This window comes from Dysidea avara, chromosome 4, assembly GCF_963678975.1.
Source record: "Dysidea avara chromosome 4, odDysAvar1.4, whole genome shotgun sequence".
Lineage (NCBI taxonomy): Eukaryota > Metazoa > Porifera > Demospongiae > Dictyoceratida > Dysideidae > Dysidea > Dysidea avara.
This window is the reverse complement of record NC_089275.1, coordinates 4,156,335-4,172,749: the sequence shown is the minus strand read 5'-3', so window position 1 is coordinate 4,172,749 and position 16,415 is coordinate 4,156,335. Positions and strand designations below refer to the sequence as shown.

Sequence of the window (16,415 nt, the reverse complement as noted above, 5' to 3'; positions counted from 1 at the left end):
GAATGTGGTAGCTAGCACTCGAGACACCTCCTTCCTAAACTGAAAGCACACTCTTTTTGCTGCCTGAGTGAATTTCTTTAGTGAGACAAATTCCCACTCTCTCTCTATATATATATACATTTATACGTAGGTCTATATCGGGGAAATTTAGCAAGCAATTCCCCCACCACCAGTCCCGACCTTTCCAAGGACCTTTCCCCACCCTCAGCCCGTAGTCGGGCATTACATTGATAGTATTAGTCACACCGTTCAAGTAAGCGCATTGATCCAAGGCGAGATCCAAGGAGGTTTCACTCCAATTACCTCTAGACTGTAACAAGTCCTAGGCTGAGCATATTAAATGTGCACCTTACTCCGGATAGTTTTTGCTTTTGGTGCTATATCTCCGCCATGTAAGTGAATTACTTAAACCTTAAAATATGGTGATAAGGCCTATCCTATGGTACATCAGTCCTGCAAGCTTCATCAAAATATCTCCATCCGTTGAGGAGCTGTGCTCCGAAATTCAACTATGTGTACATTACGCGTATGCTCCTAACTCCGGACACTTTTATCATGCCTGAAACAGCATGTCTGAAGTTGATTTCAAATTGTAAACACTGCCATGTTAAACTTGCATCTATTGCCCACATCATACTCGATTTTGAGAGTCATAGTACCTTTTGCTGTCGAATTATGGGTATTTCAAATCTAGGTATATTTCCACAAATATTCGTGCAGCTTCAATGAGACTGGCTCTTACAAAATCATCCATAGCAAGTGCTTGACTGATTGTTAGCAAACGAAACTTGGTACAGTGGTAAGTCATAGTTGTCTTTCTGTACTGTATTAAAATCAGCCAGATAGCTTTTTGGCTTTGGGAATAAGCAGCAATTATCAAAGAATTTTTGATGATTTTGTCATTAGGGCTGAGCAATAGTATCGATAGTGCGATATATCGCGATAGTAAATCACTATCGTTATCGCGATAGTAGGGATATCACTATCGTGATAGTTATGATAAGCTCAGATCTGTATTAAAATGGTATTAACAACCCTTCTATACTGTTTTACAGTTGGTATTACCAGCTTTCTTACAAAGGAGTGGCCTGTAAAAGCTTTACCAAAAGTCCATATTCCATCGGCCGCCCACGCAGTTAATTAACAAATGTCCTGTGCATGCAAAATAACTTTCTATATGACTACAAATCATAACTTTGTTAAGAGCAAAGTGTTTCATAAACTATCGGGATAGTATTCACTATCGCGATATTTAATGAGTAACTATCGTGATAGTAAAATTTTTACTATCGCTCAGCACTATTTGTCATACTTGGCAATGAATAACACCTTGTTTAGAGAAACTAGCAGGAACTTTAAGCTGAATTTAGGATCACAGCATCATCATACATGATGCATTAATCACCTAAAATTCCAAGTAGGTGTTGTAGATATATAGATATGATGCCAAATGTTTGAAGTGTCCGGAGTTAGAAACTGTCTGGAATTAGGTCATAACTTTACACCTACGTTTATAAGTATTTCTTTCTCTAGCCCAGCTACTAGACAGCTGTTAGATATATATCCACACAAAAACAGCCAAGCTGTGAAAAAGTGGTGCGCCTTAAAAGCATGCATTGTTAAAATTTATTAGCATTAACATCATTGCAGCCATTTCTTGGCCGCCACCTTTGATTTCACAACTTTTTTCACCCAGGCTTTTTAAGGCGCACCACTTTTTCACAGCTTGGCTGTTTTTGTGTGGATTTCACTTCTTTTTGTACTTTATAAGGCCCCAAAACCAGCCTATGGCTGACTTTGAGGTTTGTCTTTACTCACATTTCTTCTTTTCTATGTAGATACAATGATGATTATTGAAGACAGACTTATAAATGTATTTCATTGCATGATTTAATTCAATATTTGATAATATTATTGTAATACTCTAATAGAGTGCACATTTTTTTGAGGACTTCCAATAGAACATACATAGAATGTTCTAGAACAATCTAGTACTTCTATTGGTAGATCTATGAAATTACAAACATTTGATTATAAGCAGATTTCAACTAGAAATTTCATTTATAAAGCAGAAATTAACTGAGGTGATCAGCCAAGGTAGCAGTGGTTCAGTGGTTAAGGATGCAGGTGTTAGGTATGGAGGTCCCTGGTTCGAACTCTGGTAAATTTTTTTCAACATTTTTTACACACCTTTTTTAACCCTGTGGTGACTGCTCTATTAGAGTATCTCGATCCTGCAATTTTACACTTGCTTGGTTTTTGCTTTATAACTTTGTCGCTGTAACTCTATTGCTATTCAAACCATCAAAAGGCACTGCTACGATGATCAGCCTATCTACACACTGATTGTCAAGTTATTTCTATACTCGGTTTACCTTGTAGCCATGACAGAAGGGTTTGATCTTTTTTTACATGAATAAATTGCTCATAACTCCTTAAATATTCCTCAGATTCACAACAAACTTGGTACGTGAATCCACCATTACACGCTCTTCATCTGTGCCAAAGATCGAGGCAATCGAGCTGCACATTTGCATTTTATAGCAATTTTTGCAAAGTGTGCGAAAAGAAGTCAAAGCCCCCGTAGCCCCGTATGGCATAAGAAGAAAAAATGAAGAAATTAAAACGAAATTTTGAATGCCCATATCTTGCAAATGACTGTTGGCAAATTTAATCAAATTTGTTGTGTGGTGTACCCTACCTGGGGGACAGCTATAATGCAAAAATGGTGTGCTTTGGAGAAGGGGCCATGAAGCTATGCACTCATGAAAAAGCTGTTTTCTTTCTTCCTTTAAATATACTCACGGTGTGGTCGCCGGCTTTCTTGGCCGCACGACATACTACCATGTGTCTTGATGCAGATTACTTAGTGGCCACAGAATTGAGAGAGTAAACCATGTCAAAAACACATACAATTATAATTATATATACCTCGGACACATGCGACTATACTGATGTACAAAAAGCACAGTATAGGAATGGCAAGGAATCAGAGCTATAAATAAAATAAAGTTACAGTACAACACAAACAAACAAACAAACAAGAAAAAGACAACTTAAAATTAATATTCCTATCAGCACAACCATGTGCCAAAAAGATTGTTGAGAACAACTGATACTTTATGAGCAGCATTATCCAGTATAGTTCTACAAATAGCTGCAGAATGTTGAATTACTGCTTGTAAGGCCTTATGGAGTCTGAAAGATAATGACCCAAACAACTGATTTCAATAGTGGAATACTGAGAGACATAGCCTAGACGTTCTAACATTGAGATTAATAGTTGGTATTCAATCTTGCATTCATGAGTGGTGTGGAGGTGTTGTATAGCATAAATGGACATGTAGGTTCCAATAGTCGGATCTCATGTCTTCACTCACTAAACATTACAATATCAGGGTGATATGAAGTGGTCAATATAGATGGTGGAATGGTTGCTAAAGGACCATCACTAGCTCTGTATTGATATCAGCAAAAACAGTGGTATCACCACAGTATTTCTGGATATCCACTATTAAACACAACAAGACTTCATCATGCTGGTAGGTGTATCTACTTTGCTGAAGTGCAATGGGACAGCCATTCAAAATATGTGCAGATGTTGGTCGAGTAGAATTACAAAGTTGGCAAGTAGAACTGGTCTGAATTCCCCAACATTGTAATTAAATTAATTGGGGCTGGAAGTGTATCAGAGGAGACCCTCAGATAGTTGGCCAGCAAGTAACAGTCTGTTCCATAAATGAGTTGATGTTTCAAGGAAAGCAGCATCTTTAAATTTACATTGTACACTAAGGGACTCAAGCTTATCGGTACATAGAGCCTTCTCCTTAGCAGTAGCAACTTTTTTACTAGCAAGGCACAGTTTCTTAGCAGAAGGAATGGTGCTTAACTGTTCCCTGGCCTGGGTAAGAATTCCACAATGATTATCATTAATCTGAAGTAATTCAGAATCAAAATAAAGTTGTAAGGCTAATTCCTGAAGCACTGGATCAGATGATTGAGTGATGTTGGCCAACAGGCTTAGCTTGCAATGCTTAAGGAAATGCTGGGGAGCACACACCAGGATAGTAGATAACTCTTGAAGTACTTTGAGGTAAACGGAGTCACTGCTTAAGGTACTTGGCTGCCACATTCTCCACCTTGGTGATAGCAGATGGATCAACACAATCACGAATAATTGAAAAAATGTAATTCCAATAAATCCATACTTTGTATTCTGGTCGCAAATGCATTTTATCAACTTGGGTAGCAAATTTGTCTATCATGGTCTTACCTAGTCTCGCGTGCCAGACGGTTTGTGTGGGGGCGGTAAATAAACCGTCTGGTCACTGTTGCACACATTCCGGGACCACTGCCGGAATGTTGGCAGAGCCAATCAGATCGCTTCGTGCACTCTGACGAAACAACCACTAATAATTCAAATTCTTAGTGCAATAAAGAACTGAATCTCGGCTACAGATCACTTTTTCGAAAGTTTAACAACGCCATGGGCCTAGAATCTTTGTTTCCCTAGTACAGGGGTCTTAAAAGCATTCGTATAAGAACGATCGTGGTTCGCTACGGATTTGTGAAATGACAGAATTGTCGAGGAAGACGTTCAGCAATGTTTTGAATACGTCACCAGGACATTACCAGTACAATTATTGTCTTAGTCTGCTCAAAGAGGTGATTGGAACGATTATTGCATCATCCTTGGCCCAAAACAATGCCGTGATGTAATCTAATTGCATTCCAGTAAGTTCACGGAAAGTGTGCAACAGTGACCAGACGGTTTATTTGCCGCCCCCACACAAACCGTCTGGCATGCGAGACTAAGTCTTACCAGCCATTCATACTCACCCTGAAAGTGAGGGGATCTCGATATCTCGATGTGTTAGTTCATAGACCCCAGACTATGGTTAGTCCTTGTAACATTTGGCCTTATGTGTCTACTATGGCAACACCATTCACCGTAATGATATCCGGGATCTATCAGTTGATTTATGTCTGAGGTCTGCCACAATGTTATCTATACTGAGCCTTCCCTTTGACTGGTCAAATTTTCCAGATTCTGCATAGGTTTTGCCTACAGTATTTCGGGTAAACATTACACCATCTTGTAAACGAGGTACCATAACTTCCACATACTTTAGTTTACTTTACGGACACATGGTTTGATTTATCGGAATCCTTGATAACAGGTGGTGTATAAGGGTTTTGTCTTAAGCCAAACAGAAAGCGCAGAAAAGAGCCTTGTTCAAGTGATTACAGATTCAGCTATGTAAAAATTCTGTGGGAAAACAAGGTTTTTCGCATACTTCTTTGTAAAATTACAGTTAAAACTTAGTACGAGTGGATACTTAATCAGTACGCTTCAACACATAAAATGACATCAAGTTTAGCAGCTTTTGTTGAGGGTATGTACTTTGGGGTTTGCCCACCTGCATAATTAAATTCTCCAATAGACTGTTGTATGGAGTGCACATTATGCACAGTGAATAAATGTCACTGTGATAATGTTACAATGGGTGGCATTGTATAGGGCAATTCAGGGACTTTCTTTGGTTGTTTAATGTGCTGTAGAGTGTACTTTTGTGTTTTTGCATCTAGTGTAAAAATCCATTAATTTTGTATTGGACAAAGGATTGCAAGGAATGAAAAGGTTTTTAAATCTACTTGTTTGACCAAGTTGAGGTTGTAAAAGGGATATAAAACTTATTTTAATGTGTAGTTCTTAACAATTAGTATAGGTAATCATACACATTTAGTGCAATTATGGAATAATTGTACTCGTAACAGCCAAAATTGCACTCGACTTCACTGTTACGAGTACAATTATTCCATAATTGCACCCAAATATGTGTGATTGCCTACTAATCACATAGTGACCACCCTTCATGGTTTGTAGTACATATCTATCCAATTCTATTTGGCCATTAACCTCTACCAGGTGATTGCATAATTTTTCTTTTGATCACATCATTTGTTGTTGCACTTAAAAGGCTTCACGTGTCAGCAAATTTGATTGGCTTCTCAAAATGTCTACATTTTGCACTTTAAAGGCTTCTATTTTCAACTTATTTGATTGGCTATTCATCATATCACTTTCTTGTTGCACTTAAAATGCTTCCGTTATTCTGCTATTTTATTGGCTACTTTACAGTGCAATTACAGAAACAAGGCCATGTGATTTGGGATTAATTGCACTCCTACTAATCACTATGTGATTAAGGGTAAAACTCTGAGTCAGTGTTCTGTGAAAACTTATATTAGATATATGGCTTCATTTGACAAAATGTAGAGACAAGTTTTGATATGACAAATTATTGGTTGTTAGTTGTAGCCAGTAGTCCAGCAATGGGCCTTACTAAATGGTAGTGTCTAATCGGTGGGCTGGACTACCGGACTATCGAACTAACACTTTTGGTTTTACACATTTTTAAGGGTGGGTTCTGTACATTTGGGTAACTTGTGACAACATTTCAGCACTGAGTGGTAAATATAATACTTTAATCCTAAAATATAGCTGTAATAAGCCAAATGAATGCATTCTATTTACTGCTTGACACTATCTACTGTACTGTACGTACAGGTGTATGGTAGATATTGACATAGGTATACCCAGAAATGTTTCTCTCACTGTTGGGCAGCACACATGATTATTTTGATACAACATTCTGTAACATATATCGTGTGTTCATAAACTGCATCCCATCGTATAACTGGTAATACAGTATTTCATTATTGGAAAGAAATATCTGCATTCTATAACTTGTATTAAAATGCCATTAATGCCAGAGTTGTGCTTTGTTTGTGTTACATGTACAGTAGATCCTCGGTTATCTGACGTACCCTTGTTTAAACTGTTCTATTAGAGTATTTTGAGAATAGGTGTATGTTCTGTTAAGAGTGTTTCAACAGAGCTCTGTATATATATATATGAATGGGCTTCAGTTTTCTGAACAATTCACTTTTCAAAGATCAAAGGGGTTCAGATATTTGAGCCAGGGTTCACTGTAATGATAAAATGGCACTGGGATGCAGTACTGTTTTTCTACCAAAACATGGATTGAATACTGTGCTCATTAAATCTTATTTTTGTATGCCCTTCAAGACATCTTGAGGAGAGCCATTACAAGGTGGAAATTGATGAGAAGCAAAAATTTTTAGAATTTCATGAGTTATGACAGCTTCATGAAAATCATAAGTTGAATATATTGCCACTGATTGTTTCTGAATAATATAAAATTCAAAAATCACCTTTTACCAGTTTTCATCCCTGAATATTTATATGCTTATATGATAATATGTATTAATTGTATCTGAAGTGTGCATGCATGACTGGTTGAAGCACCTAATGCTGTTTATAATGGCATTTCATAATGGCATCAATCACTTATAATTATTACTTTTAGTATATAGCTTATTATATTTCGAAGAATTCGGTTCACATATCAACTTTGCATTGCTCTTTTTCCATTGAATACAACAGCTCTTATAAACATACAAGGTGTTTATAATGGGGACGAGTCATATTTAAACATGAAAAAGGTGTTAAACACAGTCCCTATATAACGTTTCTAAAGGTCAACTCATCAGCTTTTTTTCTAGCTTGAAACTAAGTGACAGTTCTGCAAGTGTTTTGTGACAAGTGTACTCTACCGACTCTAGTAGTTCCTGCAGCAATGTCCGAGGATCATAGTCCACCGATGCTGGCGACTCAGCCTGTTGTACAAACCGAAATTGACAGATTATCCATCTGGGTAAGAGAAACGACAGAGACAAGGGGGTGTCGTGTAGGTACGCACTTTGGGTAGATCTGCGACCGCGGTCAAAGTCTTGCCCAACTAAAGTTTCGCTTTGACCTGTGACTAAGAGCCTTTCTCGATCTTTGACCGGTGACTTAGCGACGATATTTTTGATTGTGGGTTGGAAACTTTTACCCTTTACTGTTGACTTGTCATGGTTTTGGTTGCCTTGACCTTTGACTTAGACTTTGACCACAATCGCAGATCTACCTACAGTGAGTGCCTATGTGTCACCCCCTTGCGGAGACAATCACCACGCTAGTGAAGGCCATCACATTGAAGAACGCTGTTGCAGAAAGCGATGTAAACAGCATTGAGGACACAAAAACAGTCCATTCAGCTGCCCCAGACCCACAAAGGGCCTTACTAGAAACACAACAAATGGGGGCTGAAACTTCACAAACGGATAATGGCATGAATAACACCTATTCTATCCAGAGTGCCTTACACTCTATCTAGCTATGTGTGGTAAGTATGCAATCCATTCACACTCATTAAACCATGTTTAGTTGAAAGATCAATCAGCCTTCCATATTCTATATAATCTTGTAGGAAACTTAAAAGCACTAGGTAAAATACAATGGGACTTAATTCAGTGCTTAAAAATTTGAGTTGAAGCCTTCTTTAATCAAATTACTGATGGAAGTCATTTTCTGCCTACTGTACCTGCAGAATAAATTTCAGCCAGGCTACTATAGCTACACCCTGTAGTGCTAGCTGACCAATAGCTATGTAATTGGATATCAGTCAATGTCTATTGATAGGTCTATCTATCTACTGAATTCTTACTATTATTTAGCTAACTTTACGTACACTAACTATCAGTGTTGGGTAAGTTACTTTTTTAAAGTAACTAGTTACATATTACTTGCAACTGAACTATTTAGTTACAGTTACATATTACCCATAAAATAAAGTAACTATAATAATATTACATATTATATTACTTTGTGTCCACAGCCTTTAGCTGTCATGTGTGAAACTACCACCTTATCATGTTCCATGATGGCGTTGTTGGACAATGTGTAAATCTTGGTTATAAGTAAGAAGCTGGTGAATGAGCTTCATTCAGTAGGCGTCGTTACTTCGTTGTGGCTAGGCATTACTCAGAGGATAACTAACGAGATTAGTAACTTCGTTACTTGTAGTAATAATATTATGTAATATTAGACTCGTTACAGTAACTATGTTACTTAGGTACTGTGTTACATTTGTAAGTAAGTAACTTGAGTTATATTACCTGTTTTTATAGTGTATTTTGTTATAATACTTAGTTCCCACAAAAGTATTAATATTATGCAATGCGTTACATAAGTAACGCGTTACCCTGCTAACTATAGCTCACTAGGGTAGCAACATTTTTTTACAATTATCTTGAAACATTTTAATTAGTGAATGCTCTATTAGAGTATTTCACTACAAAGTGACTGTTCTATTAGAGAGTATCGATCTAAGGAGCTAATCAACTCTTTACTTCTTCATCTTAGCATTTGTCCTTTGTTATCACTACTATCATCACCTCTTCTGTTTGTTCAAATTCTGCATGTAGTCTTACTACTAATAACGCACAAACTAAAATGATTATATGATGGGAATTAATTAGAAGTTTAAAACTTTTGGTGTGATCCTGAAGTTTTGCTGTAAGGAAAAAGTGATAGTATCAGTTAGCTGATGAATATTGTTAAGTATGATTGGCATGTTATGCCCTATGGGGTAGTAAAGGAAGAATCAGTATAATGCTAGCTAATAGCTAGCTGCCTAATGGTTCTGAAGTAAGCCAAACCCAAACGGGTTTCCGGAAACCTTGGAAACCCTCCTACAACTACCCCTGCACCTGTAACCCTGGAAACAGTTTCCACTGTATCTACTAAATTATATACGGCTTCACTCCTAATTGTGTCTATAGTACAAGTAGTACCATGGTTATTACTACCAGTAAGCTGTGGTCTAAATTAATTACAAACTTGAACGCAAGAGTTAATTATAATTAGTCAAGTCAAAAGCAATTGACAACAAGTGGACCATGAGAGTACCAGTAAAAAACTTTGGCGAATTTGGCAAATAGTGTTCAGTTTGCCAAAGTTTTTTTCACCAATTATTTTATATGATCATGACGAGCACAGTGAGTAACTATAACTTGAGATGAAGGTCAGCTCGTACCACCACACAATAATGATCGATCTGACTTTGAAGATCTTCGAAATGTGTCCCACACTTGTAAGCACTCCTTTGGATAGCATTTACAACCGGCTTCCCCGAGGCTTCCCGTTCGCACATCAGCCAGTTCATCATCTCGTGATGGATTTGGCCAAATACTTTGATATACATGATAACCTCTGCTACTGAAAAAGTAAATACGGTCGTTCTCGGCATCGCAGGAGATAGTGAAGTACGGCATTGCTAGCGTGACGTAGTTAGATCAATAGCTACAAGGGTACTGCTACAAAAACAACGCTAGCTACCTATACACTTACTACACTACTTAACTGATGAGTTGACACCATGTCATTATCCTTACGTATCGTAGCTACAGTAAAAACTTCAGCGGTAAAAGCTTGGCGAATATTATTTCAATCGCCAAAGTTTTTTCCGCTAATTTTTTCAATACAGGGGTTTTGTCACACTTTTTTACTGCCAAAGTTTTTTACTATACAGTAAAACCCTTAATTAATGCAAGAAAATCAACATCAATCTCCAATGTTTTGCTTTCTTCTGTGGCCTCTGGGATGATTCATTGCCACTTTAGCATTTTTGCAAAATGTGATTAAAGCTGGGGGATGGTTTAAATAGTTGGTGGAAAATAAATTGGTGAATCCATCACATTTGCTAGTATTTTCTCCCACCAACATTTGTGCTATACGGCAGGTTTCTTTTGTTACTACAGTATAGCTACTTAATCTTATAGAACCATGTTTGTAAATCTTTACTTCAATTTAAATATCAATAATTAACTATTAGTATATGTCTGTTTTGTGTCAACACATTTATTATGTAGACCTGCTGCTATACAAAAATGGTGGTGACAATTTTAGTGTGGATTTTTCTACACCTTTTCATCTGCCATCATGCTCACAGTAAAGTGATTACCATAAACACCACTGGTGGTTCTAATAGAACTGAATGTTGTATAGATGGGAAGTGTCCATGTTCTTCTTTGTCCACTGCTTTACTCAAAATAACCAACAACACTGTAATCAATGTCACTTCAGATATAGTTGTTCTGCAGACAAGCATCCAAATGGGGTTAGGGCAAGAACACCTAAATGCTATAACCATAACTAGTAATGGTGCTACCATTCTATGTAACAATAGTGGAAGTATATCTTGTAGATCATGTGTTGATGTCATCATTGAGGGAATTACAATGGACCAGTGTGGTAGTTCTTTTAGCTCTACAGAATCAAAACCAGGATTAGCATTTAATACTGCAGCTAATATATCCATATCGAATTGTACATTTCAACAGTCCAGCACTGTTGCTGTTTCCTTATTTAATGTCTACGATAATGTGATTGTTGACAAATGTAATTTTTTATCAAATAGAAAAGAAATATATACTCCACAAATTAGTGTCGGTGGATTGTCCATTGTTGGCTTATATAATCATGCCATTCATATCATCATTAATGGAATCAATTTCTATAATAATGGGTATTATTACAAAAATTGCTCCTTAATACAAGGATTTGGCTTAAGTATAGAGAATGGAGATGGTCGTGCTAAAACGTGGAACATTACCATCTCACAAACAAACTTTTCTCACAACTCTTTAGCATGTCAAATCAATGCTGGCTCATCTAATGGCACCATTGTAATGTTGACCGAACTCTTCTTCTACAATAACACATCAATGCAACTATATCACGCTTTAAATATATTTGTTGCCTCAGTAGGAGAGGATAATGTGATTGTGTCTATCTTATCATCTGTTTTTTATTACCATGAAGAAGCTGATACTTTTCATAGTGATTGTATATCAGGTGGTATTGGGATAACACTAGATGCTTTTAAGGGAGATGCTGTATTTTTTATGAACAACTCCAATATTACTGGCAACAGAGGTATTGGTCATCCTGTTATTGAAATGACTTGTGATGGACTTTCATGTTTGTTAAATTTTCACAACGTACATATTACCAACAACAGATTATTAAGTGCATCTGATGTGAATGGTCTATCTGGGATTTTGTCAATTCTGTCAAATGCTCTGTCAAATGATCATACATTTAAAGTAATCATGAATGAAGTCAAAGCAATATCAAACAAGTGTTACTATTACAAAGGCAGTACAGTGTATATTGCATGTACTGGTTATGCTGACATAACACTCGATGGATGTAATTTCTCTAATAATACATCTGTCCGTGGTGCTGCTGTATATGTGACCGGATTTGCGAAAAGGTACCTTTTTCACACACAAAATTTGACCCATTTTTTGAACTTTAAAGCTTCATAATGTTTTTATCATGGCATATAATTGCTTGAACTTTTCACTGAATGTAGCTACAGCATCTGGCTACATTTTGATACTAAGAGCAAGTTAATCAGTATAAGGAGTCAAATGTTACATCATTTTGTTTGCTGGTATGTCAAATGTGTGGAAAAGGTACCTTTTCGCAAATCCGGTCACATATATTGATGATCTTGGCAGTAACGATGACCCTGATGATGAATTTCTTACAGCTACATTTGTACAGTGTGTTTGATCAAAACATAGCAGATGAGAGTGTAATTTATATTGATTCACACTCGGAGTATGTCAACAAGGTGATAACCATTAACGCATCAGATTTTACAAACAATGTTGGTGTGTGTGTGTTTTTATCACAATGTAGACTGACATTAGTTGGAAACGTGTCATTTAAAAATAACACTGCTGACAATGGTGGAGCTCTGTACATCGATGAAGCAAGCACTGTTAATATTGGTGATGGAGCTTACATAAGCTTTGTTAACAATTCTGCAATTTCACACGGAGGAGCAATATTTGTGGAGTTAAATTTTGGCTGCAACCAAAATCACACTACCTTTGATCTCCAAAGCAACAACACAGTCATCTCATTTATTAACAGTGATCAACTGTACGATGCAAATTCTCTTTATTTTAGTGTATCAAAATATTGCAACATTAATTTGAGCTCGAGAGAAAAGAATTCTTTAATGTATGCTCCATATCAATTCAAATATTTCCAAGCTATCAATGGTACATTGGTTCTCATTCCTTGTGACTACAATTACACTCAGTTAACTGTACCTAATTTCCCTGTGATGACTTCTCCACAGCAGTTAAAATTATATGAAATACGTGGTGACAATATTGTGTATGTGGATTACATAAGTGGTCAAGTTCTTGGTCATCCCATAAAATTTTATGGAATTTTATTAGACTATTTTGATAAACCAGCAGGAATTACTGAATTTCATGTGCAATGTCTGGATGACTTTACATTGGTCAGCAATCAACTAGTATTTGACAATGTATCACCACTGAATCTTATTTTAGTTGGTAAGGAGATAAGAAACAGTACTAACGCTACATTACTGTTGCATTCGCACATAAATTATTACTTTCAACAAATAGAGATGACACTCATTATTGAATTAGTACCCTGTTATCGCCATCCTGCATATACATTCAGTGAGACACTTGGGAGATGTGTTTGTTACCATCATGATGTGGTGGAGTGTTATGATGATTATAACGAGATCAAAAGAGGTTACTGGTTTGGTAGTGTCAATGGTAAAGCAACCACATCATTGTGTCCTAGTCAGTATTGTGAATTTGTTAATCGTAGGATGACCAGACAAGGTTACTTTCAGTTACCGGAAAGAATCACTGATCAGTGTGATCATCACAGGTCTGGTCCTGCATGTGGAGAGTGCAATAGTTCAGGACACACCCTATCATATGACTCTACTGACTGTATCAGTGTAGACCACTGTAGTACTGGAATGACAGTGTTAGTGGTAGTGTTGACCTGTTTGTATTGGATTATATCAGTGGGAGGAGTGTTTTGTTTAATGTACTTCAACTTTCAACTGTCTTCAGGATACCTGTATGGGGTAATTTACTATTACAGCATGGTGAATATATTACTGAGTAACAACCCTTACATTTCTGATGGTGCTTTTCAGTTCATAAACACATTGTCAGGTTTTGCACAGTTGAATCCTAAATTTCTTGAGAAGCTTTGTTTGGTAGAAGGAATGAGTGGAATAGATCAATTGTTTATCCATTATTTCCATGCTGGTGCTGTTTCAGTTATGCTATTTGGATTTGTGATAGTTGCAAAATATTCCCGAAGAGTATCTGAATTAATTAGTCGATGTATTATTCGTGTTTTTTGTTTTCTTCTGTTACTGGCTTACACATCATTAGTATCCACCTCACTACAGCTTTTAAGACCACTAACATTTACTGATATCAATGAGGTGTATACATACTCATCTCCTAATATTAAATACTTTCGAGGGAGACATGCATTGTATGGCACAGTGGCATTAATCTGTGAACTGGTGATTGGAATTGGTTTACCACTGCTTATGTTGCTTGAACCATTTCTGAAAAGGAAGATTAATTTGGTTAGATTCAAACCAATCCTGGATCAGTTTCAAGGATGTTACAAGGACAAGTACCGTTGGTTTGCTGCATATTATTTGATTTGTCGTCAAGTGATAATGTTAATTGTCCTCCTCGGCAATAGCAATGACAGCATGTTGTTTTATTTACTCTTGACTTGTGTTGTAATTGCTGCATTTCATACTTGGCTCCATCCTTATGAGAGTAAATTTTTGAACATATTTGATGGGCTAATCCTGCAGCTGATGATAGTTGTAGTCATGATCAGTAGTTTTGAATCCCTGCAGTCTGCTACTACCACATTTGCACTAGTACTGGTGATACTTCCTCTGATTGTGATATTTATTGCAGCTAGTGTTAGGAAGGTATTCCATTGCAATAGACATCAATATGTTGCTATTAATGAGGGGAGTGATGACGATGACAAGGATGATGCAATAAGGTAAGGAAATCATTATCCCAACTTTGGAGTGTGACTATGCCACTTCGTTACTTTATAGGAATAACCAATCTGAACTGAGTCAGCCTGATTCTGCTCACTTTCAAGACTCACTTCTTGATCCAGCATTACAAAGTAATAATTGATTCAAAAAACATTGCAGTAAAACTGTACATGTTGTAGCTACTTAGGATTTTGTTAATGCACTGTATTCCATTGCTAATAGCTAGTGTATTAAATTATTTTTAGAAATGTTTGATTAGTTTTCCTATTTTAATAATATTTACACATTAACTGTATCAGTACAACACCATTTTGCATTGCATAAGAACTGAAGAGTTAAGATACACTGTAGCTACCGTTGACATATATGCATGTGGGTGGTTAACAATTTGTGGTCGACCTTACAAAATTAAATGTATTATGTACTTGCTAGTATCAAACAAAAATTAATTTATGAATTATTTTTTTGACTATTGCAATAAATCTCATATAGCTAGTCCATCTTGTTTTCAATATACTTCATGCCTTCAGTATATCAAATGCACATAACAGAAATGTACAGTGATATGCATGCAGCCTATTATGGTGCATGGTGGCATAATTTCAGGTAATCTTGAACATTGACCATGATATAGCTAACAGTCTGAATAAATGCCATACGTACTGTAATTCTAGTTCAACCATGATAATTGGAAAAATATTGACATTCTCCAATAAAACAATGTATCAGCTAGTAACTGTTTACTTGACATAACTGTTTCATTAGATGAAAGTATTATGAAGTTGCAAACTGAATAATACTGTAATTTGCATTTTTTTTCGTTGTAAAATAATTTTCATATGCAAGTATTTGTACGAAAATTTCTTACACAATAATTTTTTTGCATAAGACTAACAGAGCAGTTATTTGCATAAATCATACAAAAATATTTTTACATAAAAACTTTTATCGCGAAAATATTTGCACGAAAATAAAGTGAATTATGGTATATCACTCATTACTGTTGATCACAAGTTCAGAAAGTTCAAATTTATAAACAAAATATGGAAATACGTAGGCTAAGGCAAACACTTAAGGTAATTCATAATGATTGTGACTGGATCTGCGAAAAGGGGTCTTATAATAGCCTTTACAAAACCCAAACTTTGACTAATCGTATCTCCTTATTATTAAGCTTTACACCTATCACCTTCACGGTACAGTAAACAATAGTGGTATGATAGAGGTATATTATGCAAATTTCACGGTACATATATAGTACCATATTCAAAATAATGGTAGATTCAGAGAAAAACATATTTAATAATTTAAAGCATTGTTACTCACCAGGCTTGGCAGCAACACGTATAGATTTTTCACTAAAGGTGGAGCAATTCACAACCTTTAAGAGTACATGGTGGCCAAGGTAATCACTGTACAATTTCCTGCCATTTTAGATAGGTTTTTTCACCAGTGTTGCTGTATCACGAGTCCTCAAAAAGGGGTGGAGGGTGGCAGGGTGGGCAAGAGATAGACCACAAAATGGATGAGGATGCAAAAAAAAGGATGGCAATTCAATTTGTTGATGTAGAGTGTTACTATGGCAATCACCATGTTGGCGAAAAG

General features: G+C 36.4%; 1 protein-coding gene and 1 long non-coding RNA gene across 2 annotated transcripts in view; both read left to right on the top strand.

Annotated features, from left to right (window-relative positions):
* The window catches only part of LOC136253051 (uncharacterized), a 63,961-nt gene that overhangs the window by 9,890 nt on the left and 37,656 nt on the right, over positions 1-16,415 (top strand). The window lies entirely within an intron of this gene.
* LOC136253049 (uncharacterized) lies at positions 12,449-15,166 on the top strand. The gene is made up of 2 exons (XM_066045630.1): positions 12,449-14,809; positions 14,868-15,166. The coding sequence occupies exons 1-2, from the start codon at positions 12,453-12,455 to the stop codon at positions 14,950-14,952; spliced, it is 2,442 nt and encodes an 813-aa protein (XP_065901702.1). The 5' UTR covers positions 12,449-12,452; the 3' UTR covers positions 14,953-15,166.